The 26710-nt window shown below is 43.3% G+C and overlaps 1 protein-coding gene across 6 annotated transcripts in view; it reads right to left on the bottom strand.

The window, feature by feature from the left end:
* Positions 1–1336: 1336 nt before the first annotated feature.
* The window catches only part of arhgap24 (Rho GTPase activating protein 24), a 203140-nt gene continuing 177766 nt past the window's right edge, over positions 1337–26710 (bottom strand). For 5 of the 6 annotated variants that reach the window (XM_014138900.2, XM_014138903.2, XM_014138904.2 and 2 more), the window contains 7 exons: positions 12714–12846; positions 10236–10309; positions 9930–10051; positions 9554–9666; positions 8899–9253; positions 7166–7880; positions 1337–2899 (listed from right to left, as the gene is read on the bottom strand). In XM_014138900.2, the coding sequence (XP_013994375.1) occupies positions 2656–2899; positions 7166–7880; positions 8899–9253; positions 9554–9666; positions 9930–10051; positions 10236–10309; positions 12714–12846 (1756 nt within the window). In that variant the 3' untranslated portion in view covers positions 1337–2655. The remainder of the gene's footprint in view (positions 2900–7165; positions 7881–8898; positions 9254–9553; positions 9667–9929; positions 10052–10235; positions 10310–12713; positions 12847–26710) is intronic. The other variant, XM_014138902.2, reaches the window with a different exon arrangement.

Below are 26710 nucleotides of genomic sequence, written 5' to 3'. Positions count from 1 at the left end.
GGGTTCAGGTCTCTACTCCACAGGGTTCAGGTCTCTACTTCACAAGGTCCAGGTCTCTACTCCACAGGGTCCAGGCCCACCATGATGTCTCTACTCCACAGGGTCCAGGCCCACCATGAGGTCTCTACTCCACAAGGTACAGATCCACCATGAGGTCTCTACTCCACAGGGTTCAGATCCACCATGAGGTCTCTACTCCACAGGGTTCAGATCCAGCATGAGGTCTCTACTCCACAGGGTTCAGATCCACCATGAGGTCTCTACTCCACAGGGTCTAGTTCTCTACTCCACAGGGTCCAGGCCCACCATGAGGTCTCTACTCCACAGGGTTCAGATCCACCATGAGGTCTCTACTCCACAGGGTTCAGATCCACCATGAGGTCTCTACTCCACAGGGTCTAGTTCTCTACTCCACAGGGTCCAGGCCCACCATGAGGTCTCTACTCCACAGGGTTCAGATCCACCATGAGGTCTCTACTCCACAGGGTTCAGATCCACCATGAGGTCTCTACTCCACAGGGTTCAGATCCACCATGAGGTCTCTACTCCACAGGGTCCAGGCCCACCATGAGGTCTCTACTCCACAGGGTTCAGGTCTCTACTCCACAGGGTCCAGGGCTGCTGTAGACTGAATCTATACCACTATAAACAGTTATAGTCTCTGTTATATGTGTTCATATACAATGTTGAAAATGGCCATATTATACAGTCTACCCATGCCAGGAGTGCTTGAGAAACCAGCACAGAGAAACTCTATTTCTACAAGCCTCTTGACATTGTGATACTCCCCAAGAACTACTGTAGGTAGAGCAACCCCTGATCTACAGTGCCCATTAATACACAGAATCATCACAACCCCTGATCTACAGTACCCATTAATACACAGAATCATCACAACCCCTGATCTACAACGCCCATTAATACACAGAATCATCACAACCCCTGATCTACAGTGCCCATTAATACACAGAATCATCACAACCCCTGATCTACAGCGCCCATTAATACACAGAATCATCACAACCCCTGATCTACAGTGCCCATTAATACACAGAATCATCACAACCCCTGATCTACAGTGCCCATTAATACACAGAATCATCACCACCCCTGATCTACAGCGCCCATTAATACACAGAATCATCACAACCCCCTGATCTACAGCGCCCATTAATACACAGAATCATCACAACTACAGTACTCTTCTTTTTTCTTTTCAGTCTTGGATCAAACATCCTAAAACAAGTGATGTGTCTTATTACCAATGTGTGTACAGTTTCAGTTTAGGATAAATATCAACCATAGATGAACATTCAATGTTGAAACCATTACTAACCAGACTTGTATTTAGGTTTAATACAATCTACAAAATATGATTCATTTGAAGCCAGAACATTCCTATCTGAAAAATGTCTTAAAGCTACAGTAACAGACAAACAAAGCAAAGTGTCTATAAAAACATGTACATGTTCTGTCTCTTCTTCTTTGGGATGAATGAAATGGCTCCGTAGCAAAAAGCCACAAGTTATATTAACTTGAATATAGACACAGGAAACTAAATCTGCGTACATAAAGTAATTCAGTACCACCATGTTGAAAATAAAATATATGTTCAACAAAAAGCATTGATATCAAATGGAAATGTCACAAATGGATACGTAGTTATGTTGTTTAAATATACCAGACAAACATACAAATATTTTTGTAACATTTTTTTTTTTTTTTTTACACATACATAACTTTTCTTCAGCATTGTTTTTCCTTTATATACACAAGCAGATACATGATAATATGGAACAGGGTTGATTATATACTTGATTGGATCTTGAAGGAAAATGGGGAAGAAGAATGGTTTTATGGGTAGTGTAGTCTTTCAGTAGTCCATGTATAGACTGGGTATAGTCTGTGTCAGGCAGATAACCAGCCGCCTGACGTCTTCAGTAATATTGCCACAGTCAGTCAGCATGGTTGAGGTCCAGCGGCATGCACCCTGTCCCACTACACACTGAATCCATAAGTCTCTTGCTTTCAGACGGTATTGTCTCTCTCAATGTTTTTTCTACTCCTTAGTACAGGGTTACCCAAACTCAGTCCTGGGGACCACACGTGCACGTTTTGGTTTTTGCCATCAAAAGTTGATGATTAGTTCATTATTTGAATCAGCTGTGTAGTGCTAGGGCAAAAACCAAAATCTGTGCCACATGAGTCCAAAGGACCAAGTTTGGGAAACCCTGCCTTAGTACATACTCCCATCGCCTCTCACTAGATTAAAATGTCACAGTCCACTCTACACTGCCATACCCCCTCTCACTAGATTAAAATGGTACAGTCCACTCTGCACTGCCGCACCCCCTCTCACTAGATTAAAATGGCACAGTCCACTCTGCACTGCCACACCCCCTCTCACTAGATTAAAATGGCACATTCCACCGTGTACTGTGACACTCCCTCGCACTAGATTCAGGTGGTACACTCTGTCAAAGTGTCACCTTAGTACATTCTCACACTTTCTTTCACCCCCCAGGTGGTACACACCCCCCCCTCACAAGATCCAGACGGTAATGTCACTTTCAATATGTCTCCAAGTCATTGTCAAGTCCCACCCCCTCTCATTCGATTAAAATGGCACAGTCCACCCTGCACTGCCACAACCCCTCACTGGATCCAGATGGTATTGGCCCGGCTGGGCCGGCGCGGGTCGTCGGTCAGATCTCCGAAGGTAGAGAAGAACTGTTCCATCTCTTTCTGCAGCATCTCGTTCCTCTTCTCTGCATCATCCTTGGCTCGCTCTGCGTTACGAAACTTGATCTCCACCATGGTGACCTTCTTCTTCTCCTGGTTCAGCTCCTCGTGAAGAGTCCCCATCTCAGTCTCCAACTCTAGGTTACTGTGCTCCAGGCTGCAGAGACGAGAGCAGTTAGTTTAGAAGGAGGACGAAGTTAATTAAAGTGGCAATCCAGTCTCTTTTTCACCTCATTTAACACCCGATTTACTTAACAAAAGGCACATCTTAATAGGTGGTCCAGGTAAGTCATGACATAACACAATGCCTCAGGAGGTTGAAGAAATTTGGCTTGTCACCCAAAACCCTGACAAACTTTTACAGATGCACAATCGAGAGCATCCTGTCGGGCTGTATCACCACCTGGTACGGCAACTGCACTGCCCTCAACCGCAAGGCTCTCCAGAGGGTGGTGCAGTCTGCACAACGCATCACCGGGTGCAAACTACCTGCCCTCCAGGACACCTACACCACCCGATGTCACAGGAAGGCCAAAAAGACCCTCAAGGACATCAACCACTCGAGCCACTGCCTGTTCACCCCGCTATCATCCAGAAGGCGAGGTCAGTACAGGTGCATCAAAGCTGGGACCGAGAGGCTGAAAAACAGCTTCTATCTCAAGGCCATCAGACTGTTAAACAGCATCACTAACTCAGAGAGGCTGCTGCCTACATTGAGACCCAATCACTGGCCACTTAAATAAATGGATCACTGGTCACTTTATACAATGCCACTCTAAATAATGCCACTTTAATAATGTTTACATATCTTACATTACTCATATCACATGTATATACTGTATTTTACACCATCTATTGCACCTTGCCTATGCCGCTCTGTCATCGCTCATCCTTATACTTACATGTACATATTCTCATTCACCCCTTCAGATTTGTGTGTATTAGGTAGTTGTTGGGGAATTGTTAAGATTACTTGTTAGATATTACTGCACTGTTGGAAGTAGAAGAACAAGCATTTCGCTACACTCGCATTAACATCTGCTAACCATGTGTATGTGACAAATAACATTTGATTTTATTTTATTTTGATTTGCCTTTTATGCTCGCTTCAAGGCAAGCAACACTTAAGCATGCAGGATACCACCAGCTGTTCCGGACGACTCTGTGATCACGCTCTCTGTACCCGATGTGAGCAAGACCTTTAAACAGGTCAATATTCACAAAGCCGCGGGGCCAGACGGATTACCAGGACGTGCACTCAAAGCATCCGCGGACCAACTGTCAAGTGTCTTCACTGACATTTTCAACCTCTCCCTGACTGAGTCTGTAATACCTACATGTTTCAAACAGACCACCATAGTCCCTGTGGCCAAGAAAACGAAGGTAACCTGCCTAAATGATTATCACCCGTAACACTCACGTCGGTAGCCATAAAGTGCTTTGAAAGGCTGGTCATGACTCACATCAAGACCATCATGCCCAGAAACGCTAGACACACTCCAATTCGCATACCACCCCAACAGCTCTACAGATGACGCAACCTCAATCGCACTCCACACTGCCCTTTCCCACTTGAACAAAAGGAACACCCATGTGAAAATGCTGTACATTGACTACAGCTCAGCGTTCAACACCATAGTACTCACAAAGCTCATCACTAAGCTAAGGACCCTGGGACTAAACACCTCCCTCTGCAACTGGATCCTGGACTTCCTGACGGGCCGGCCCCAGGTGATAAGGGTAGGCAACAACAACAATGAGGGTAGGCAACAACTGCCACGCTGATCCTCAACACTGGGGCCTCTCACGAGTGCGTGCTTAGTCCCCTCCTGTACTCTCTGTTCACCCACAACTGCGTGGCCAAGCACGACTCCAACACCATCATGAAGTTTGTTGACGACACAACAGTGGTAGGCCTGATCACCGACAATGATGAGACAGTCTATAGAGAGGAGGTCAGAGAGCTGGCAGTGTGGTGCCAGGACAACAACCTCTCCCTCAATGTGAGCAAGACAAAGGAGCTGATTGTGGCTATAGGAAAAGGGGGGCCGAACAGGCCCCCATTAACATCGATGGGGCTGAAGTGGAGCGGGTTGAGAGTTTCAAGTTCCTTGGTGTCTACTTCACCAACAAACTATCATGGTCCAAACACACCAGTCCAAACACACCAAGGCAATTGTGAAGAAGGCACAACAACACCTTTTCCCCCTCAGGAGACTGAAAATATTTTGCATGGGTCCCCAGTTCTACAGCTGCACCATCGAGAGCATCCTGACCGGTTGCATCACCGCCTGGTATGACAACTGCTCGGCATCTGACCGTAAGGCGCTACAGAGGGTAGTGCATACGGCCCAGTACAACACTGGGGTCAAGCCTCCTGCCAACCAGGACCTATATACTAGGCGGTGTCAGAGGAAGGCTCCAGTCACCCAAATCATAGACTGTTCTTTCTGCTACCGCACTGCAAGCGGTCTAGGACCAAAAGGCTCCTTAACAGCTTCTACCCCCAAGCCATGACGGAAAGACACTGGAGCAACGAACCGCCCTTGCTGTCTCTGCCTGGCCAGTTCCCCTCTCTCCACTGGGATTCTCTGCCTCAAACCCTATTACAGGGGCTGAGTCACTGGCTTACTGGTGCTCTTCCATGCCGTCCCTAGGAGGGGTGCATCACTTGAGTGGGTTGAGTCACTGACGTGGTCTTCCTGTCTGGGTTGGCGCCCCTCCTTGGGTTGTGCCGTGGAGGAGATCTTTGTGGGCTATACTCGGCCTTGTCTCAGGATGGTAAGTTGGTGGTTGAAGGCATCCCTCTAGTGGTGTGGGGGCTGTGCTTTGGCAAAGTGGGTGGGGTTATATCCTGCCTGTTTGGCCCTGTCCGGGGGTATCGTCGGACAGGGCCACAGTGTCTCCTGACCCCTCCTGTCTCAGCCTCCAGTATTTATGCTGCAGTAGTTTATGTGTCGGGGGGCTAGGGTCAGTCTGTCACATCTGGAGTATTTCTCCTGCCTTATCTGGTGTCCTGTGTGAATTTAAGTATGCTCTCTCTAATTCTCTCTCACTTTCTCTCTCTCTCTCTCTCAGAGGACCTGAGCCCTAGGACCATGCCTCAGGACTACCTGGCCTGATGACTCCTTGCTGTCCCCAGTCTACCTGGTCATGTTGCTGTTCCAGTTTCAACTGTTCTGCCTGCGGCTATGGAACCCTGACCTGTTCACCAGACGTGCTACCTGTCCCAGACCTGCTGTTTTCAACTGTCTAGAGACAGCAGGAGCGGTAGAGATATTCTGAATGATCGGCTATGAAAAGCCAACTGACATTTAGTGCTGAGGTGCTGACTTGTTGCACCCTCTACCACCACTGCTTATTATTATCTGACCCTGCTGGTCATTTATGAACATTTGAACATCTTGGCCATATTATAATCTCAACCCTGCACAGCCAGAAGAGGACTGGCCACCCCTCATAGCCTGGTTCCACTCTAGGTTTCTACCTAGGTTCCGGCCTTTCTAGGGAGTTTTTCCTAGCCACTGTGCTTCTACACCTGCATTGCTTGCTGTTTGGGGTTTTAGGCTGGGTTTCCGTAAAGCACTTTGTGACATCAGCTGATGTAAGAAGGGCTTTATAAATACATTTGATTGATGACTGCTGAACAATTAATCAAATGGCCACCCGGACTATTAACATTGACCCTCCTACCCACTGCTGCTACTCGCTGTTTATTATCTATGCATAGTCACTTTGCAAATTACCTCGACTAACCTGTACCCCCGCATATTGACTCGGTACCGGTATATAACCTCGTTATTGTTATGTAATTTTCTTGTGTTACTTCTTTTTATTTTTTTACTTTAGTTAATTTAGTAAATATTTTCTTAACTCTATTTCTTGAACAGCATTGTTGGTTAATTAAGGGCTTGTAAGTAAGCATTTCACGGTAAGGTCTACAGTACACCTGTTCGGTGTAGTCCTTTATTTCGGAGTATGTGACAAATAACATTGTATTTTATTTGATCATGGATTCCCATTAGACCAATTCCTTGAATGCCCTACTCGTTGAAGTTTGCAGTCTAAAAAAAACAATTTTGCTCATAACATTTTTTTTCTTCTCTTTAGTGTGTTTACTGTATTTATACTGGGATATCGCTTTCAACAGGAGGACACCTTTAAGCTCTTCCTTAAATCTCTAAAACAGTCTTCTCTTCATCTCATTCCCTTCATCTGCACTGATTGTAAAATACTTGGCTGGCTTTCACCTTGTCCGTTCTTTCAGATCAGTGCAATGAAAGAGAAGAGGCGAGAAAAACAATGAAGAAAGATCCTCTGTCTGCAGAAAGAGCTTGTTAAGATATGCATGAACTGTCCTCAAATTAAATAAATGTCTATCTCAGTTTTATTATAATGACACAGTAGAAGGTAGTGGTGCTACCTTGTTATCCTGGCCTCGTACTCTGTCTTCTGCTTCTGCATCTCCTGTTTCAGGCTGGCCACCAGGCTGTGTAGAGCACTGTGACTACTGGGTCCTTTATTGACAGGGAACGTCTCACTGTTATCACTGCTGCTGGTGGCTCCACTACCCCTCCCTCCACTACCTCCACCACCGTTCCTCCGCTCCCCCTCCACGTCCCCCCCTGGCTGGGGCTGCTCATCGAGGGAAGACAGCCCCCTAGGTCCATCCAGCAGCAGCAGGGGGTCCTGGTAGTGGCCCAGCCCACCGTAGAAGTCCTGTTCTGGGCAGGTGGTGGTGGAGGAACGGCAGGACGTGGAGTTGTCTGGAAGAGAGATCTCACAGGAGGAGGTGGACCAGGTAGCACTGTCCACACTCTGCTTGTCCTCACAGCTAGAGCTGAGACACGGCTGTTGTTGATTCTGTAACTGTTGTTGTTGTTGTTGCTGGACGTTGTCATAGGTGGAGAGCCGGTTCTGGGCCACCGTCTGCTCCCCACAGTCCCGAGACTTGCTGTCTCGTAAGGTGACCGGGTAGCCATTGGGCACCCACAGACCATTACGCCCATTCAGGGTACCGTTCACCACGTCGGTACTTGACACGCCCATGCGGACACCTCCATTAGGGACCCCGCTGGTGCCCATCTTGGTGCCCGATCCCTTCAGGGTGCGCCGGACCTGGAGGCCGCTGATGCCTCCTATTAATAAAAATAACAACAATACATTTTATGTGTCTTTCAGGACTGTCATTGTCCAAGACACATTTCCCCATGGGGACAATAAGGTATATCCTATAATATATACTCAAGGACACCTTACATTGGAAGTGCAGTCAAATAAAAGTACAACTAAAATCAAAACCTAGTGCAATTAAAATCAGAACCTAGTGCAATTAAAATCCAAATCTAGTGCAATTAAAATCAGAACCTAGTGCAATTAAAATCTAAATTTAGTGCAATTAAAATCAGAACCTAGTGCAATTAAAATCAGAACCTAGTGCAATTAAAATCAGAACCTAGTGCAATTAAAATCAGAACCTAGTGCAATTCAAATCAAAACCTAGTGCAATTCAAATCAAAACCTAGTGCAATTCAAATCAAAACCCAATGCAATTCAAATCAAAACCCAATGCAATTCAGATCAAAACCTAGTGCAATTCAAATCAAAACCCAATGCAATTCAAATCAAAACCTAGTGCAATTCAAATCAAAACCTAGTGCAATTCAAATCAAAACCCAATGCAATTCAAATCAAAACCTAGTGCAATTCAAATCAAAACCTAGTGCAATTCAAATCAAAACCTACTGCAATTCAAATCAAAACCCAATGCAATTCAAATCAAAACCTAGTGCAATTCAAATCAAAACCTAGTGCAATTCAAATCAAAACCTACTGCAATTCAAATCAAAACCCAATGCAATTCAAATCAAAACCTAGTGCAATTCAAATCAAAACCTAGTGCAATTCAAATCAAAACCTACTGCAATTCAAATCAAAACCTACTGCAATTCAAATCAAAACCTACTGCAATTCAAATCAAAACCTAGTGCAATTCAAATCAAAACCTACTGCAATTCAAATCAAAACCTAGTGCAATTCAAATCAAAACCTACTGCAATTCAAATCAAAACCTAGTGCAATTCAAATCAAAACCTAGTGCAATTCAAATCAAAACCTAGTGCAATTCAAATCTGACAGAACAGAGCAGATAGTAACCTGTGTTACCGGGCAGAGTCTGGCTCTTCTCCTGGTTGGCTGCGTCTCCAGAGGGGGAACAACTAAACGAGCCGTTGGTGACCACGCCGCTGCCCTTGGAGACCGCCGGGTTCTTCTTAACGGTTAATGGCGGGCTGCGGGCCAGGTCAAAGCGCCCGGTAACATGGCCATTAAGTGGGCTGGCTGAGCGAGGAGAACCGGAGCCGTTGTTGTCTAACGTTACCGGGGGCTGGCGGTGAGGCGACTCGGGGGTCTCCCAAGAACACTGTTTCACCCTCTGCTGGGGTATTTGGGTATTGTTGTTCTGTTCTGTAGTCTGTACCGTCGGCACAATCTGGGTCAGCCTCTTCTGGACCTACAGGATAATAATATATTACACTTAGTGCAGTGGGTACATTTGAGTATATGGAAAAGGTGGGATTCGGGCAGCTTTCACTTAAGAACCCAAAGTCTTAACCATTAGACCAAGAAGGAACCTTATGGGCCAAGGCTGACAATTGGGTTTACAAGTCCCAGGGCTACTAATCACTAGAGCGGGATTCCGAATTCCCCTCCACTACTGTTTGAACCCACAACCTTGGTGTTGCTAGCTAGCTAGTACCAGGCTTTTAATACCATGCTTGGGCTCGTACCCACGAGCTCGTACACCACCCACCTCGTTGTTGTTATTGACCAGCTCCAGTGTCTTGGGACTGTCCTCGTCTCTAGGGAACAACACGTCGTGACGACCAATCAGAACAGACATCAGCTGCTGCACTAGCACTGTACCTGAGAACACCAGAAAGGTTACATGTCTTCACAGGTCCATACGCATCAGAATACTGTATACTCACAGTGTCGTAGGCCTAGAAGGACAATGGTGTCAAATGACTAAATATTTAATTAATTATTGAGATCATGTATGCCGTTCTTTCCACTTAAAAAGTTACATTTTTCCATCGAAATGCACTTTATTTAACCAGGTAGGTTCTCTTTTACAATTGCAACCTGAAAAGCCACAGACATAAAGATGAGCTAGAAAATAAACTCACCTTCCATGATTGCTACGGGGTCTTCAATCTTTGGCCGTAGTATATTTGGACCAAAGACCGTGGCCAGGTTCTGGACACTCATTTTATTCACACCTGAATAGGACTGGACTTCATCTAAAAATCTGTAGGTGAAACACAATTAACATCCCAGTTAGCTTTTTAATGATAGTTAAATACTGTGGAACAACAAAGTCACCAACACTAGAAACTTTGCAGGTCAGTCTATGAAAAATTATACTGGTCTTCACAGTAATACAGTGATACTGTAATATAATAATACACAATAATGCAGTGATACTACTCTACCTGCATATGTACTGCAGCAGATTGTAGTTGACTGGAGGTAGACATTCCACTTGTCTTTTCAGTTCCTTCATTCCCTGGGGAGAGAATAAACAAGTTGTACCTAATGTACATCCTAATGTACTATAGAAGTAGGGTACTAGGGGGGTAAGTAGCCCCCTGGGGTAACAGCCCCCCCCACCCCCCGTAATTCACATTAAGACCACAAGATGTCACCAAATTATTTTCCCAACACTTTCCATGGCTGCCACTGTTCTCACTCAACAAAAAATGTCCACTGTGTCATCAAAAACTTTTGGATATTTCAACAAAATGATTTCGTTGTAAGTTGATCTAATTTTTTCAAATTTTTCTTTCAAACAATTCAAAGAAAAGCAGGGTGGGAATATGAGATATAGAATGAGAAAAATGTGCTGCTTCTTCAGTTCAATCTGTTGGTCATGCTCAGGACTTTGATTGTGTTTGCTGTGAAATGACCTATGGGTCATGGGTTGACTGGTTGACTGGCTGTGGGTTTTACATTTACATTTTAGTCATTTAGCAGACACTCTTATCCAGAGAGACTTACAGTAATGAATGCATACATTTTTTTTTGTACTGGCCCCCCGTGGGAATCGAACCCACACCATGCTGGCGTTGCAAACACCATGCTCTAGCAACTGAGCCACAGGGAAGAGGTACGATAGCTAGCCTATAGGTCACACTGGAGTTAGATTCACAAATGGGCATGCAAGCACGCACGTACATACGCAAACACACACACAGCTCAGCCCAGGTAAGACACACACACAGCTCAGCCCAGGTAAGACACACACACAGCTCAGCCCAGCTAAGACACACACACAGCTCAGCCCAGCTAAGACACACACACAGCTCAGCCCAGGTAAGACACACACACAGCTCAGCCCAGGTAAGACACACACACAGCTCAGCCCAGGTAAGACACACACACAGCTCAGCCCAGCTAAGACACATACACAGCTCAGCCCAGCTAAGACACACACACAGCTCAGACCAGGTAAGACACATACACAGCTCAGCCCAGCTAAGACACAGACACAGCTCAGCCCAGCTAAGACACAGACACAGCTCAGCTCAGCCCAGGTAAGACACATACACAGCTCAGCCCAGCTAAGACACACACACAGCTCAGCCCAGGTAAGACACATACACAGCTCAGCCCAGCTAAGACACACACACAGCTCAGCCCAGGTAAGACACATACACAGCTCAGCCCAGCTAAGACACACACACAGCTCAGCCCAGGTAAGACACACACACACAGCTCAGCCCAGCTAAGACACATACACAGCTCAGCCCAGGTAAGACACACACACAGCTCAGCCCAGCTAAGACACATACACAGCTCAGCCCAGGTAAGACACACACACAGCTCAGCCCAGCTAAGACACATACACAGCTCAGCCCAGGTAAGACACACACACAGCTCAGCCCAGCTAAGACACATACACAGCTCAGCCCAGGTAAGACACACACACAGCTCAGCCCAGCTAAGACACATACACAGCTCAGCCCAGGTAAGACACACACACAGCTCAGCCCAGCTAAGACACATACACAGCTCAGCCCAGGTAAGACACACACACAGCTCAGCCCAGCTAAGACACATACACAGCTCAGCCCAGCTAAGACACATACACAGCTCAGCCCAGGTAAGACACACACACAGCTCAGCCCAGCTAAGACACATACACAGCTCAGCCCAGCTAAGACACATACACAGCTCAGCCCAGCTAAGACACACACACACAGCTCAGCCCAGCTAAGACACACACACACACAGCTCAGCCCAGCTAAGACACACACACACAGCTCAGCCCAGCTAAGACACACACACAGCTCAGCCCAGCTAAGACACACACACAGCTCAGCCCAGCTAAGACACACAGACACAGCTCAGCCCAGCTAAGACACACACACACAGCTCAGCCCAGCTAAGACACACACACACACAGCTCAGCCCAGCTAAGACACACAGACACAGCTCAGCCCAGCTAAGACACACAGACACAGCTCAGCCCAGCTAACACACATACACACACAGCTCAGCCCAGCTAAGACACACACACACACAGCTCAGCCCAGCTAAGACACATACACAGCTCAGCCCAGCTAAGACACATACACAGCTCAGCCCAGCTAAGACACACACACAGCTCAGCCCAGCTAAGACACACACACACAGCTCAGCCCAGCTAAGACACATACCAAGTTGCTGAATGAAAGATGAAAACAAACAGGATTGGAGAGTGACTGAGGGGAGTTGAGGACTGATACCCCCATAAAGCAGCAAGTCTTGTAGTGTGAGAGAAGATTCATCTGATATGAATGGTTAACGGCACCCTATTAATACTTTTGACATGACCCATAGGCTCTGGTCCAAAGTAGTGCCCTACGCAGTAAAGTGAATAGGAAGCCATTTCAGATACAACTTAAATCTTAGACCCAGGAAGTACTTACAGATTCCTCGTCCTTGCTGAGCAGTTTGGTGCAGGAGAGGAACTCATCAAACTTGGAGAAGGGGATGACTGGTTCTGGTAGCTCTCTGAGATACAGCTTTAGTAGAGAGGCTACTGTATGAACATCTGTATTACTGCAGAGAGAGGAAGGAGAGGTAGAGAGGGAGAGGAGAGGGATGAGAGAGAGGAGAAAGTGAGAGGGTGAAATAGAGAGAAATAGCGAGCGTAAGATGGAGGCAGAGAGGGAGAGGAGAGGGGGAGGGACAGAGATGAAGGCAGAGAGGGAGAGGTGAGGGTGAGGGACAGAGATGAGGCAGAGAGAGAGAGGAGAGGGTGAGGGACAGAGATGAAGACAGAGAGAGGAGAGGAGGGAGAGGGGTAGAGAGAGAGGAGAGGGGGAGGGGGGAGAGAGAGGAGAGGGGGAGGGGGGAGAGAGAGAGAGAGGAGAGGGGGGAGAGGGGTAGAGAGAGTAAGATGAAGCACCTTTAAACGAAGAAGACATAAACACAGATCAATGTATGGAGGAGGCAATGAGGGAGTGAAAGGAGAGAGGGATGGCGGGAGGGTGGAATGATGGATGTACAGTGCCCTCCACTAATATTGCCACCCTTGGTAAATATGAGCAAAACAGGCTCATAATATATTTATTGTTTATCCTCTTGGTCTTTCTTTCAAAATATTCACACAAATCTAACTTTGAATGAAAGTAAAATAATTGAAAGAAAAAAATACATTCTTAACATAAAACAAATATTTTTCTAAAATATCAATAATTTGTGCCTCCCTTTGCCAAGATAACAGCTCTGAGTCTCTCCTATAATGCATAATGAGGTTGGAGAACACATGGTAAGGGATCTGAGACCATTCCTCCATACAGAATCTCTCCAGCTCCTTCAGATTCCCAGGTCCTAGCTTGTGGACTCTCCTCTTCAGCTCATCCCACAGGTTTTCTATGGGGTTTAGGTCAAGGGGACTGGGATGGCCATGGCAAAACCTTGATTCTGTGGGCAGTGAACAGTTTTTGTATTGATTTTGAGGTGTGCTTTGGTTCATTGTCCTGCTGGAAGATCTAACCAAGGCCCAGTTTAAGCTTCCAAGTAGAGGCAGTCAGGTTTTGATTTAACATCTGCTGGTACGTGATGGAGTCCATGATACTATGTATCCTAACTAGTTGTCCAGGGCCTTTGGAAGAAAAACAGCCCCACAACATCAACGACCACCACCATACTTCACAGTGGGGATGAGGTACTTTTCTGCATATCTATCTTTCTGTCTATGCCAAACCCACCTCTGGTGTTTGTTTCCAAAAAGCTATATTTTGGTCTCATCTGACCATAGAACCCAGTCCCATTGAAATTTCCAGTAACGTTTGGCAAACTGTAGGCACTTACTTGAGTTTGTTGTTTGATGTCAGCAAAGGCAACCCTCCCAAACAACTTGTGGTTATGTATGTGGCATCTGGTCGCAGTTTTGGAGATTCAACAATTCTCCATCTGTGATCCTTGTAGATATTTTGGCCACTCGAACCATCCTCCTCACTGTGGGTGGGGTCAATATAGACCCACGTCCTCTTCTAGGCTGATTGTTAACATCTCCTGTTGCTTTAAACTTCTTCATTATTGCCCTGATAGTGGAAATGGGCATTTTCAACCGTTGAGCTGTTTTCTTATAGCCATTTCCTTATTTGTGCAGTTCAACAACGTTTTGTCGCACATCATTACTGTAATCTCGGATCTTTCCCATAGTGATGGATAACTATGGGAACTTGGCCTGTGTGCCACCTCATTAGACTCCAGTGAAACAGGAAGTCATGGCTTATCACTTAAGTATTCCAAATCACTCAGGTGAACTTAAAAACGTAAAATATGAATGGGAATATACTTCAGTTAGATTTTACTCATAAGAATTTCTAGGGACGCCAATAATTGTGGCACATGTTTTGGAGAAAAATATTTATTTCACATTTCTTTTTTTCAATCATTTTACTTCAATTAAAGGTTAGATTTTTGTGAATATTTAGAATGAAAGACCAAGAGGATAAACAGCAGATATATTTTTTTTACAGACCGTTTTGCTCATATTTATCAAGTGTGCCAATATAAGTGGAGGGCACTGTACGATGTAGTGCATAAATAAAGTGTGACAGCAACCTGATCCCAAATCAGGTTACTGTGGGTGGTGGTGTGTGGTGGGAGAGGGGACCATCTCTCACATGCCTCTATCATCTCTGAGTTATGGAAGGTGTCACCATCCTGATACACACATCCCTCTCTGCAACATCCCACACAGTAGGGGTTCTATGACAACCTCTCTCTCTCTCTCTGTCTCTCTCTCTCTGTCTCTCTCTCTCTCTGTCTCCCTCTCTCTCTCTCTCTCTCTCTCTCTCTCTCTCTCTCTCTCTGTGTCTCTCTCTCTCTGTGTCTGTCTCTCTCTGTGTCTGTCTCTCTCTCTGTGTCTCTCTCTGTGTGTCTGTCTGTCTGTCTGTCTGTCTGTCTGTCTGTCTGTCTGTCTGTCTGTCTGTCTGTCTGTCTGTCTGTCTGTCTGTCTGTCTGTCTGTCTTGTCTGTCTGTCTTGTCTGTCTGTCTGTCTGTCTGTCTGTCTGTCTGTCTGTCTGTCTGTCTGTCTGTCTGTCTGTCTGTCTGTCTGTCTGTCTGTCTGTCTGTCTGTCTGTCTGTCTGTCTCCCCCCAGGTCTCACCCACCAGAACAGGAGCTGTTTCCAATTAGCAGTTCTAACTCAGTGTTATAGTTAAGGAGTTCATGTTAAAACAGTCCCAATGATCACCTCTATGCCAGTGTTCTCTTTTCGCCTGCCCTGAGTCGCAATGGAAGAATTCTGAGTTAGAATACTACAGGAGGACTGTCAGTGTCAGAATGTAATGTCATTCTGAGTTAGAATACTACAGGAGGACTGTCAGTGTCAGAATGTAATGTCATTCTGAGTTAGAATACTACAGGAGGACTGTCAGTGTCAGAATGTAATGTCATTCTGAGTTAGAATACTACAGGAGGACTGTCAGTGTCAGAATGTAATGTCATTCTGAGTTAGAATACTACAGGGGGACTGTCAGTGTCAGAATGTAATGTCATTCTGAGTTAGAATACTACAGGGGGACTGTCAGTGTCAGAATGTAATGTCATTCTGTGTTAGAATACTACAGGAGGACTGTCAGTGTCAGAATGTAATGTCATTCTGTGTTAGAATACTACAGGAGGACTGTCAGTGTCAGAATGTAATGTCATTCTGTGTTAGAATACTACAGGAGGACTGTCAGTGTCAGAATGTAATGTCATTCTGAGTTAGAATACTACAGGGGGACTGTCAGTGTCAGAATGTAATGTCATTCTGAGTTAGAATACTACAGGAGGACTGTCAGTGTCAGAATGTAATGTCATTCTGAGTTAGAATACTACAGGAGGACTGTCAGTGTCAGAATGTAATGTCATTCTGAGTTAGAATACTACAGGAGGACTGTCAGTGTCAGAATGTAATGTCATTCTGAGTTAGAATACTACAGGAGGACTGTCAGTGTCAGAATGTAATGTCATTCTGAGTTAGAATACTACAGGAGGACTGTCAGTGTCAGAATGTAATGTCATTCTGTGTTAGAATACTACAGGAGGACTGTCAGTGTCAGAATGTAATGTCATTCTGAGTTAGAATACTACAGGAGGACTGTCAGTGTCAGAATGTAATGTCATTCTGAGTTAGAATACTACAGGAGGACTGTCAGTGTCAGAATGTAATGTCATTCTGTGTTAGAATACTACAGGAGGACTGTCAGTGTCAGAATGTAATGTCATTCTGTGTTAGAATACTACAGGAGGACTGTCAGTGTCAGAATGTAATGTCATTCTGTGTTAGAATACTACAGGAGGACTGTCAGTGTCAGAATGTAATGTCATTCTGTGTTAGAATACTACAGGAGGACTGTCAGTGTCAGAATGTAATGTCATTCTGAGTTAGAATACTACAGGAGGACTGTCAGTGTCAGAATGTAATGTCATTCTGTGTTAGAATACTACAGGAGGACTGTCAGTGTCAGAATGTAATCAGCACCTTACAGTCACACTCTATGAGACACCATATCCCTCTCTTTCCCTTCCACCCTTTCGACCTATTTCTCTCCCTTCTTACCTCCCTCGCTTTCCCTCCCTCTCTCCCTCTTGCATTTTTAATACTCCTGCAAGTTTCCTACTGACATCAATGGATGATTTACACTGAAGTCTGAGTTGTGCACACTTATCTCGACTCTGAATCGGCCTCTACACTGTAAAACCCGGATAAGTTCTGGCTACTCAAACATTTTGAGGAAACAGATTTCCTAAAAAGAATATGTAGTTAAGAAAGTTAAATAGCTCAAGTGAGCAGCACTAACTTCATATGAGTAAAACAAATGCAGTTTTTTTGAGTAAGGTATAGATAGTAGAGTTGCAGAATTCCATTAACTTGCCCCCCCCCAAAAAAAATATCCAGTAATCTTTCAAACAGGACTTCTGGAAAACCTAGGAAATTTACCAGAATTTTGCAGCCCTAACTGTGAATCACATTACTCTGGCTTGCAAAGTGATGTGTAATCCGATTGGAATCCAGCCAGCATTAGATTATCCAGCAGTTGAAATGTGTATTCACCTGCAACCTGTATTCAAATCAGTGGAAGGAACCTACTTAAGCCATTTAAACTGGAACAACCATTTCAGTAATGGGTGCCAAAATTCAATAATTGGATTAGTTTAGAAGAAAAATTGTTATCTTTGTCTTGCATAACTTTTGATCAATGAATCACTCAATGTACACTCAATGTACATGCAAAAACACAGATATTAAAAACTATTCCAAAATTTCGACCTGCAGTAGAGCATGCTGGGAAAAAAAATTGTTGGTGTGACTTCTCATTTAGTTTTAAACAGCTAACCTATCTGAGAACTCATATAGGTAATATGACTGAAATGCATATCAACAGACAGAGTTGTCAGTATTCTGTAGGACCATGGTAAAAGTCTTTACAGATAGAGTTGTCAGTATTCTGTAGGACCATGGTAAAAGTCATTACAGAGCTGTCAGTATTCTGTAGGCCCATGGTAAAAGTCTTTACAGATAGAGCTGTAAGTATTCTGTAGGACCATGGTAAAAGTCTTTACAGAGCTGTCAGTATTCTGTAGGACCATGGTAAAAGTCATTACAGATAGAGCTGTCAGTATTCTGTAGGACCATGGTAAAAGTCATTACAGACAGAGCTGTTAGTATTCTGTAGGACCATGGTAAAAGTCATTACAGATAGAGCTGTTAGTATTCTGTAGGACCATGGTAAAAGTCATTACAGATAGAGCTGTCAGTATTCTGTAGGACCATGGTAAAAGTCATTACAGAGTTGTCAGTATTCTGTAGGACCATGGTAAAAGTCTTTACAGAGCTGTCAGTATTCTGTAGGACCATGGTAAAAGTCATTACAGAGCTGTCAGTATTCTGTAGGACCATGGTAAAAGTCATTACAGAGCTGTCAGTATTCTGTAGGACCATGGTAAAAGTCTTTACAGAGCTGTCAGTATTCTGTAGGACCATGGTAAAAGTCATTACAGAGCTGTTAGTATTCTGTAGGACCATGGTAAAAGTCATTACAGAGTTGTCAGTATTCTGTAGGACCATGGTAAAAGTCTTTACAGAGCTGTCAGTATTCTGTAGGACCATGGTAAAAGTCATTACAGAGCTGTCAGTATTCTGTAGGACCATGGTAAAAGTCATTACAGAGCTGTCAGTATTCTGTAGGACCATGGTAAAAGTCATTACAGATAGAGCTGTCAGTATTCTGTAGGACCATGGTAAAAGTCCTTACAGAGCTGTCAGTATTATGTAGGACCATGGTAAAAGTCATTACAGATAGAGCTGTCAGTATTCTGTAGGACCATGGTAAAAGTCCTTACAGAGCTGTCAGTATTATGTAGGACCATGGTAAAAGTCTTTACAGATAGAGCTGTTAGTATTCTGTAGGACCATGGTAAAAGTCATTACAGAGCTGTCAGTATTCTGTAGGACCATGGTAAAAGTCATTACAGATAGAGTTGTCAGTATTCTGTAGGACCATGGTAAAAGTCATTACAGATAGAGCTGTCAGTATTCTGTAGGACCATGGTAAAAGTCATTACAGATAGAGCTGTCAGTATTCTGTAGGACCATGGTAAAAGTCATTACAGATAGAGATGTCAGTATTCTCTAGGACCATGGTAAAAGTCATTACAGATAGAGATGTCAGTATTCTCTAGGACCATGGTAAAAGTCTTTACAGATAGAGCTGTCAGTATTCTGTAGGACCATGGTAAAAGTCATTACAGATAGAGCTGTAAGTATTCTGTAGGACCAGGGTAAAAGTCATTACAGAGCTGTCAGTATTCTGTAGGACCATGGTAAAAGTCATTACAGATAGAGCTGTCAGTATTATGTAGGACCATGGTAAAAGTCATTACAGATAGAGCTGTCAGTATTCTGTAGGACCATGGTAAAAGTCTTTACAGATAGAGCTGTCAGTATTCTGTAGGACCATGGTAAAAGTCTTTACAGATAGAGTTGTCAGTATTCTGTAGGACCATGGTAAAAGTCATTACAGATAGAGTTGTCAGTATTCTGTAGCACCATGGTAAAAGTCATTACAGACAGAGCTGTCAGTATTCTGTAGGACCATGGTAAAAGTCATTACAGAGCTGTCAGTATTCTGTAGGACCATGGTAAAAGTCATTACAGATAGAGCTGTCAGTATTCTCTAGGACCATGGTAAAAGTCTTTACAGATAGAGCTGTCAGTATTCTGTAGGACCATGGTAAAAGTCATTACAAAGCTGTCAGTATTCTGTAGGACCATGGTAAAAGTCATTACAGATAGAGCTGTCAGTATTCTGTAGGACCATGGTAAAAGTCTTTACAGATAGAGCTGTCAGTATTCTGTAGGACCATGGTAAAAGTCATTACAGAGCTGTCAGCATTCTGTAGGACCATGGTAAAAGTCATTACAGATAGAGCTGTCAGTATTCTGTAGGACCATGGTAAAAGTCATTACAGACAGAGCTGTCAGTATTCTGTAGGACCATGGTAAAAGTCATTACAGAGCTGTCAGTATTCTGTGGGACCATGGTAAAAGTCTTTACAGATAGAGCTGTCAGTATTCTGTAGGACCATGGTAAAAGTCTTTACAGAGCTGTCAGTATTCTGTAGGACCATGGTAAAAGTCATTACAGATAGAGCTGTTAGTATTCTGTAGGACCATGGTAAAAGTCATTACAGATAGAGCTGTTAGTATTCTGTAGGACCATGGTAAAAGTCATTACAGATAGAGCTGTCAGTATTCTGTAGGACCATGGTAAAAGTCATTACAGACAGAGCTGTTAGTATTCTGTAGGACCATGGTAAAAGTCATTACAGAGTTGTCAGTATTCTGTAGGACCATGGTAAAAGTCTTTACAGAGTTGTCAGTATTCTGTAGGACCATGGTAAAAGTCTTTACAGATAGAGCTGTCAGTATTCTGTAGGACCATGGTAAAAGTCATTACAGAGCTGTCAGTATTCTGTAGGACCATGGTAAAAGTCATTACAGATAGAGCTGTCAGTATTCTGTAGGACCATGGTAAAAGTCTTTACAGATAGAGCTGTCAGTATTCTGTAGGACCATGGTAAAAGTCATTACAGAGCTGTCAGTATTCTGTAGGACCATGGTAAAAGTCATTACAGATAGAGCTGTCAGTATTCTGTAGGACCATGGTAAAAGTCATTACAGAGCTGTCAGTATTCTGTAGGACCATGGTAAAAGTCATTACAGAGCTGTCAGTATTCTGTTGGACCATGGTAAAAGTCATTACAGATAGAGCTGTCAGTATTCTGTTGGACCATGGTAAAAGTCATTACAGAGATGTCAGTATTCTGTTGGACCATGGTAAAAGTCATTACAGATAGAGCTGTCAGTATTCTGTAGGACCATGGTAAAAGTCATTACAGATAGAGTTGTCAGTATTCTCTAGGACCATGGTAAAAGTCTATACAGATAGAGCTGTCAGTATTCTGTAGGACCATGGTAAAAGTCATTACAAAGCTGTCAGTATTCTGTAGGACCATGGTAAAAGTCATTACAGATAGAGCTGTCAGTATTCTGTAGGACCATGGTAAAAGTCTTTACAGATAGAGCTGTCAGTATTCTGTAGGACCATGGTAAAAGTCATTACAGAGCTGTCAGTATTCTGTAGGACCATGGTAAAAGTCATTACAGACAGAGCTGTCAGTATTCTGTAGGACCATGGTAAAAGTGATTACAGAGCTGTCAGTATTCTGTAGGACCATGGTAAAAGTCTTTACAGATAGAGCTGTCAGTATTCTGTAGGACCATGGTAAAAGTCTTTACAGAGCTGTCAGTATTCTGTAGGACCATGGTAAAAGTCATTACAGATAGAGCTGTCAGTATTCTGTAGGACCATGGTAAAAGTCATTACAGACAGAGCTGTTAGTATTCTGTAGGACCATGGTAAAAGTCTTTACAGATAGAGCTGTAAGTATTCTGTAGGACCATGGTAAAAGTCTTTACAGATAGAGCTGTCAGTATTCTGTAGGACCATGGTAAAAGTCTTTACAGATAGAGCTGTCAGTATTCTGTAGGACCATGGTAAAAGTCATTACAGAGCTGTCAGTATTCTGTAGGACCATGGTAAAAGTCATTACAGATAGAGCTGTCAGTATTCTGTAGGACCATGGTAAAAGTCATTACAGAGCTGTCAGTATTCTGTAGGACCATGGTAAAAGTCTTTACAGATAGAGTTGTCAGTATTCTGTAGAACCATGGTAAAAGTCATTACAGATAGAGTTGTCAGTATTCTGTAGGACCATGGTAAAAGTCATTACAGATAGAGTTGTCAGTATTCTGTAGGACCATGGTAAAAGTCTTTACAGATAGAGCTGTCAGTATTCTGTAGGACCATGGTAAAAGTCATTACAAAGCTGTCAGTATTCTGTAGGACCATGGTAAAAGTCATTACAGATAGAGCTGTCAGTATTCTGTAGGACCATGGTAAAAGTCATTACAGATAGAGCTGTCAGTATTCTGTAGGACCATGGTAAAAGTCCTTACAGAGCTGTCAGTATTATGTAGGACCATGGAAAAAGTCATTACAGATAGAGCTGTCAGTATTCTGTAGGACCATGGTAAAAGTCCTTACAGAGCTGTCAGTATTCTGTAGGACCATGGTAAAAGTCATTACAGATAGAGTTGTCAGTATTCTGTTGGACCATGGTAAAAGTCATTGCAGAGCTGTCAGTATTCTGTAGGACCATGGTAAAAGTCATTACAGATAGAGCTGTCAGTATTCTGTAGGACCATGGTAAAAGTCCTTACAGATAGAGCTGTTAGTATTCTGTAGGACCATGGTAAAAGTCTTTACAGAGCTGTCAGTATTCTGTAGGACCATGGTAAAAGTCATTACAGATAGAGCTGTCAGTATTCTGTAGGACCATGGTAAAAGTCTTTACAGATAGAGCTGTCAGTATTCTGTAGGACCATGGTAAAAGTCATTACAGAGCTGTCAGTATTCTGTAGGACCATGGTAAAAGTCATTACAGATAGAGCTGTCAGTATTCTGTTGGACCATGGTAAAAGTCATTACAGAGCTGTCAGTATTCTGTAGGACCATGGTAAAAGTCATTACAGAGCTGTCAGTATTCTGTTGGACCATGGTAAAAGTCATTACAGATAGAGCTGTCAGTATTCTGTTGGACCATGGTAAAAGTCATTACAGAGCTGTCAGTATTCTGTTGGACCATGGTAAAAGTCATTACAGATAGAGCTGTCAGTATTCTGTTGGACCATGGTAAATGTCATTACAGAGCTGTCAGTATTCTGTAGGACCATGGTAAAAGTCATTACAGAGCTGTCAGTATTCTGTAGGAACATGGTAAAAGTCATTACAGATAGAGCTGTTAGTATTCTGTAGGACCATGGTAAAAGTCATTACAGAGCTGTCAGTATTCTGTAGGACCATGGTAAAAGTCATTACAGAGCTGTCAGTATTCTGTAGGACCATGGTAAAAGTCATTACAGAGCTGTCAGTATTCTGTAGGACCATGGTAAAAGTCATTACAGATAGAGCTGTCAGTATTCTGTTGGACCATGGTAAAAGTCATTACAGAGCTGTCAGTATTCTGTAGGACCATGGTAAAAGTCATTACAGAGCTGTCAGTATTCTGTTGGACCATGGTAAAAGTCATTACAGATAGAGCTGTCAGTATTCTGTTGGACCATGGTAAAAGTCATTACAGAGCTGTCAGTATTCTGTAGGACCATGGTAAAAGTCATTACAGATAGAGCTGTCAGTATTCTGTAGGACCATGGTAAAAGTCCTTACAGATAGAGCTGTTAGTATTCTGTAGGACCATGGTAAAAGTCTTTACAGAGCTGTCAGTATTCTGTAGGACCATGGTAAAAGTCTTTACAGATAGAGCTGTCAGTATTCTGTAGGACCATGGTAAAAGTCATTACAGAGCTGTCAGTATTCTGTAGGACCATGGTAAAAGTCATTACAGATAGAGCTGTCAGTATTCTGTTGGACCATGGTAAAAGTCATTACAGAGCTGTCAGTATTCTGTAGGACCATGGTAAAAGTCATTACAGAGCTGTCAGTATTCTGTTGGACCATGGTAAAAGTCATTACAGATAGAGCTGTCAGTATTCTGTTGGACCATGGTAAAAGTCATTACAGAGCTGTCAGTATTCTGTTGGACCATGGTAAAAGTCATTACAGATAGAGCTGTCAGTATTCTGTTGGACCATGGTAAAAGTCATTACAGATAGAGCTGTTAGTATTCTGTAGGACCATGGTAAAAGTCATTACAGAGCTGTCAGTATTCTGTAGGACCATGGTAAAAGTCATTACAGAGCTGTCAGTATTCTGTAGGACCATGGTAAAAGTCATTACAGAGCTGTCAGTATTCTGTAGGACCATGGTAAAAGTCATTACAGATAGAGCTGTCAGTATTCTGTAGGACCATGGTAAAAGTCATTACAGAGCTGTCAGTATTCTGTAGGACCATGGTAAAAGTCATTACAGAGCTGTCAGTATTCTGTTGGACCATGGTAAAAGTCATTACAGATAGAGCTGTCAGTATTCTGTTGGACCATGGTAAAAGTCATTACAGAGCTGTCAGTATTCTGTAGGACCATGGTAAAAGTCATTACAGAGCTGTCAGTATTCTGTAGGAACATGGTAAAAGTCATTACAGACAGAGCTGTCAGTATTCTGTAGGACCATGGTAAAAGTCATTACAGATAGAGCTGTCAGTATTCTGTAGGACCATGGTAAAAGTCCTTACAGAGCTGTCAGTATTCTGTAGGACCATGGTAAAAGTCTTTACAGATAGAGCTGTCAGTATTCTGTAGGACCATGGTAAAAGTCATTACAGAGCTGTCAGTATTCTGTAGGACCATGGTAAAAGTCTTTACAGATAGAGCTGTAAGTATTCTGTAGGACCATGGTAAAAGTCTTTACAGATAGAGCTGTCAGTATTCTGTAGGACCATGGTAAAAGTCATTACAGATAGAGCTGTCAGTATTCTGTTGGACCATGGTAAAAGTCATTACAGATAGAGCTGTCAGTATTCTGTTGGACCATTGTAAAAGTCATTACAGAGCTGTCAGTATTCTGTAGGACCATGGTAAAAGTCATTACAGAGCTGTCAGTATTCTGTAGGAACATGGTAAAAGTCATTACAGACAGAGCTGTCAGTATTCTGTAGGAACATGGTAAAAGTCATTACAGATTGAGCTGTCAGTATTCTGTAGGACCATGGTAAAAGTCATTACAGAGCTGTCAGTATTCTGTAGGACCATGGTAAAAGTCATTACAGAGCTGTCAGTATTCTGTTGGACCATGGTAAAAGTCATTACAGATAGAGCTGTCAGTATTCTGTTGGACCATGGTAAAAGTCATTACAGAGCTGTCAGTATTCTGTAGGACCATGGTAAAAGTCATTACAGATAGAGCTGTCAGTATTCTGTAGGACCATGGTAAAAGTCCTTACAGATAGAGCTGTTAGTATTCTGTAGGACCATGGTAAAAGTCATTACAGAGCTGTCAGTATTCTGTAGGACCATGGTAAAAGTCATTACAGAGCTGTCAGTATTCTGTAGGAACATGGTAAAAGTCATTACAGACAGAGCTGTCAGTATTCTGTAGGAACATGGTAAAAGTCATTACAGATAGAGCTGTCAGTATTCTGTAGGACCATGGTAAAAGTCATTACAGATAGAGCTGTCAGTATTCTGTAGGACCATGGTAAAAGTCATTACAGAGCTGTCAGTATTCTGTAGGACCATGGTAAAAGTCTTTACAGATAGAGCTGTCAGTATTCTGTAGGACCATGGTAAAAGTCATTACAGAGCTGTCAGTATTCTGTAGGACCATGGTAAAAGTCTTTACAGATAGAGCTGTCAGTATTCTGTAGGACCATGGTAAAAGTCATTACAGAGCTGTCAGTATTCTGTAGGACCATGGTAAAAGTCTTTACAGAGCTGTCAGTATTCTGTAGGACCATGGTAAAAGTCATTACAGATAGAGCTGTCAGTATTTTGTAGGACCATGGTAAAAGTCATTACAGAGCTGTCAGCATTATGTAGGACCATGGTAAAAGTCCTTACAGAGCTGTCAGTATTCTGTAGGACCATGGTAAAAGTCATTACAGAGCTGTCAGTATTCTGTAGGACCATGGTAAAAGTCATTACAGATAGAGCTGTCAGTATTCTGTAGGACCATGGTAAAAGTCATTACAGAGCTGTCAGTATTCTGTAGGACCATGGTAAAAGTCATTACAGAGCTGTCAGTATTCTGTAGGACCATGGTAAAAGTCATTACAGAGCTGTCAGTATTCTGTAGGACCATGGTAAAAGTCATTACAGAGCTGTCAGTATTCTGTAGGACCATGGTAAAAGTCATTACAGAGCTGTCAGTATTCTGTTGGACCATGGTAAAAGTCATTACAGATAGAGCTGTCAGTATTCTGTAGGACCATGTTAAAAGTCATTACAGAGCTGTTAGTATTCTGTAGGACCATGGTAAAAGTCTTTACAGATAGAGTTGTCAGTATTCTGTTGGACCATGGTAAAAGTCATTACAGATAGAGCTGTCAGTATTCTGTAGGACCATGGTAAAAGTCATTACAGGTAAGGTGTCTGAGCATCCCATAATAATGCCCTGAGGCATGATGAGGTTGATGTGCCAAAAGTTGTCTGTCACCACTTTCCACTCCCGGATTAAATTCCATGTCATTCCCAGTCTGAGAATGATTATTACTGTGGGAATATCTTTTAACATCCTGGCAGCCCTCAATACAGAATTAGCAGGAAACAGGATTAAAAATGTGGAATTTGATTTGAGATTCTATATATTGCAGAGTGAATAAGAATGACTAAAGCACTGCTGATGCTGTGGGTTCCCATACACATCCTAATATTGAGCTGCACCTCCCCTTTTTCCATCAGAACAGCCTCAATACATCGGGCAATGGACTTTACAAGGTGTCGAAAGCGTTCCACAGGAATGCTGACCCATGTTGACTCCAATGCTTCCCACAGTTGTGTCAAGTTGGCTGGATATCCTTTGGGTGGTGGACCATTCTTGATACACACATGGAAACTGTTGAGTGTGAAAAACCCAGCAGCGTTGCAGTTCTTGACACAAACCGGTGCGCCAGGCACCTACTACCATACCCCGTTCAAAGGCAGTTACATTTTTTGTCTTGCCCATTCACCCTCTGAATGTAAAGAGCAGGTGTTCTTAATGTTTTGTATACTCAGTGTATATACAGTATATTGTATATTGCTGGCATGCAGTCCAAGACTGGGTTTTCATGAAAAAATTACATACTGTATATATATATATATACACCAGTGGAGGCTGGTGGAGGGAGAGATAAGGAGGACAGGCTCATAATGGAATGAACAGAATCGTATGAAACACATGCAAATGAAAGTTGTGCATTTA

The sequence above is a fragment of the Salmo salar genome, chromosome ssa13 (assembly GCF_905237065.1).
Source record: "Salmo salar chromosome ssa13, Ssal_v3.1, whole genome shotgun sequence".
In the NCBI taxonomy this organism is placed as follows: domain Eukaryota; kingdom Metazoa; phylum Chordata; class Actinopteri; order Salmoniformes; family Salmonidae; genus Salmo; species Salmo salar.
This window is presented reverse-complemented; position numbering and strand designations above follow the sequence as displayed.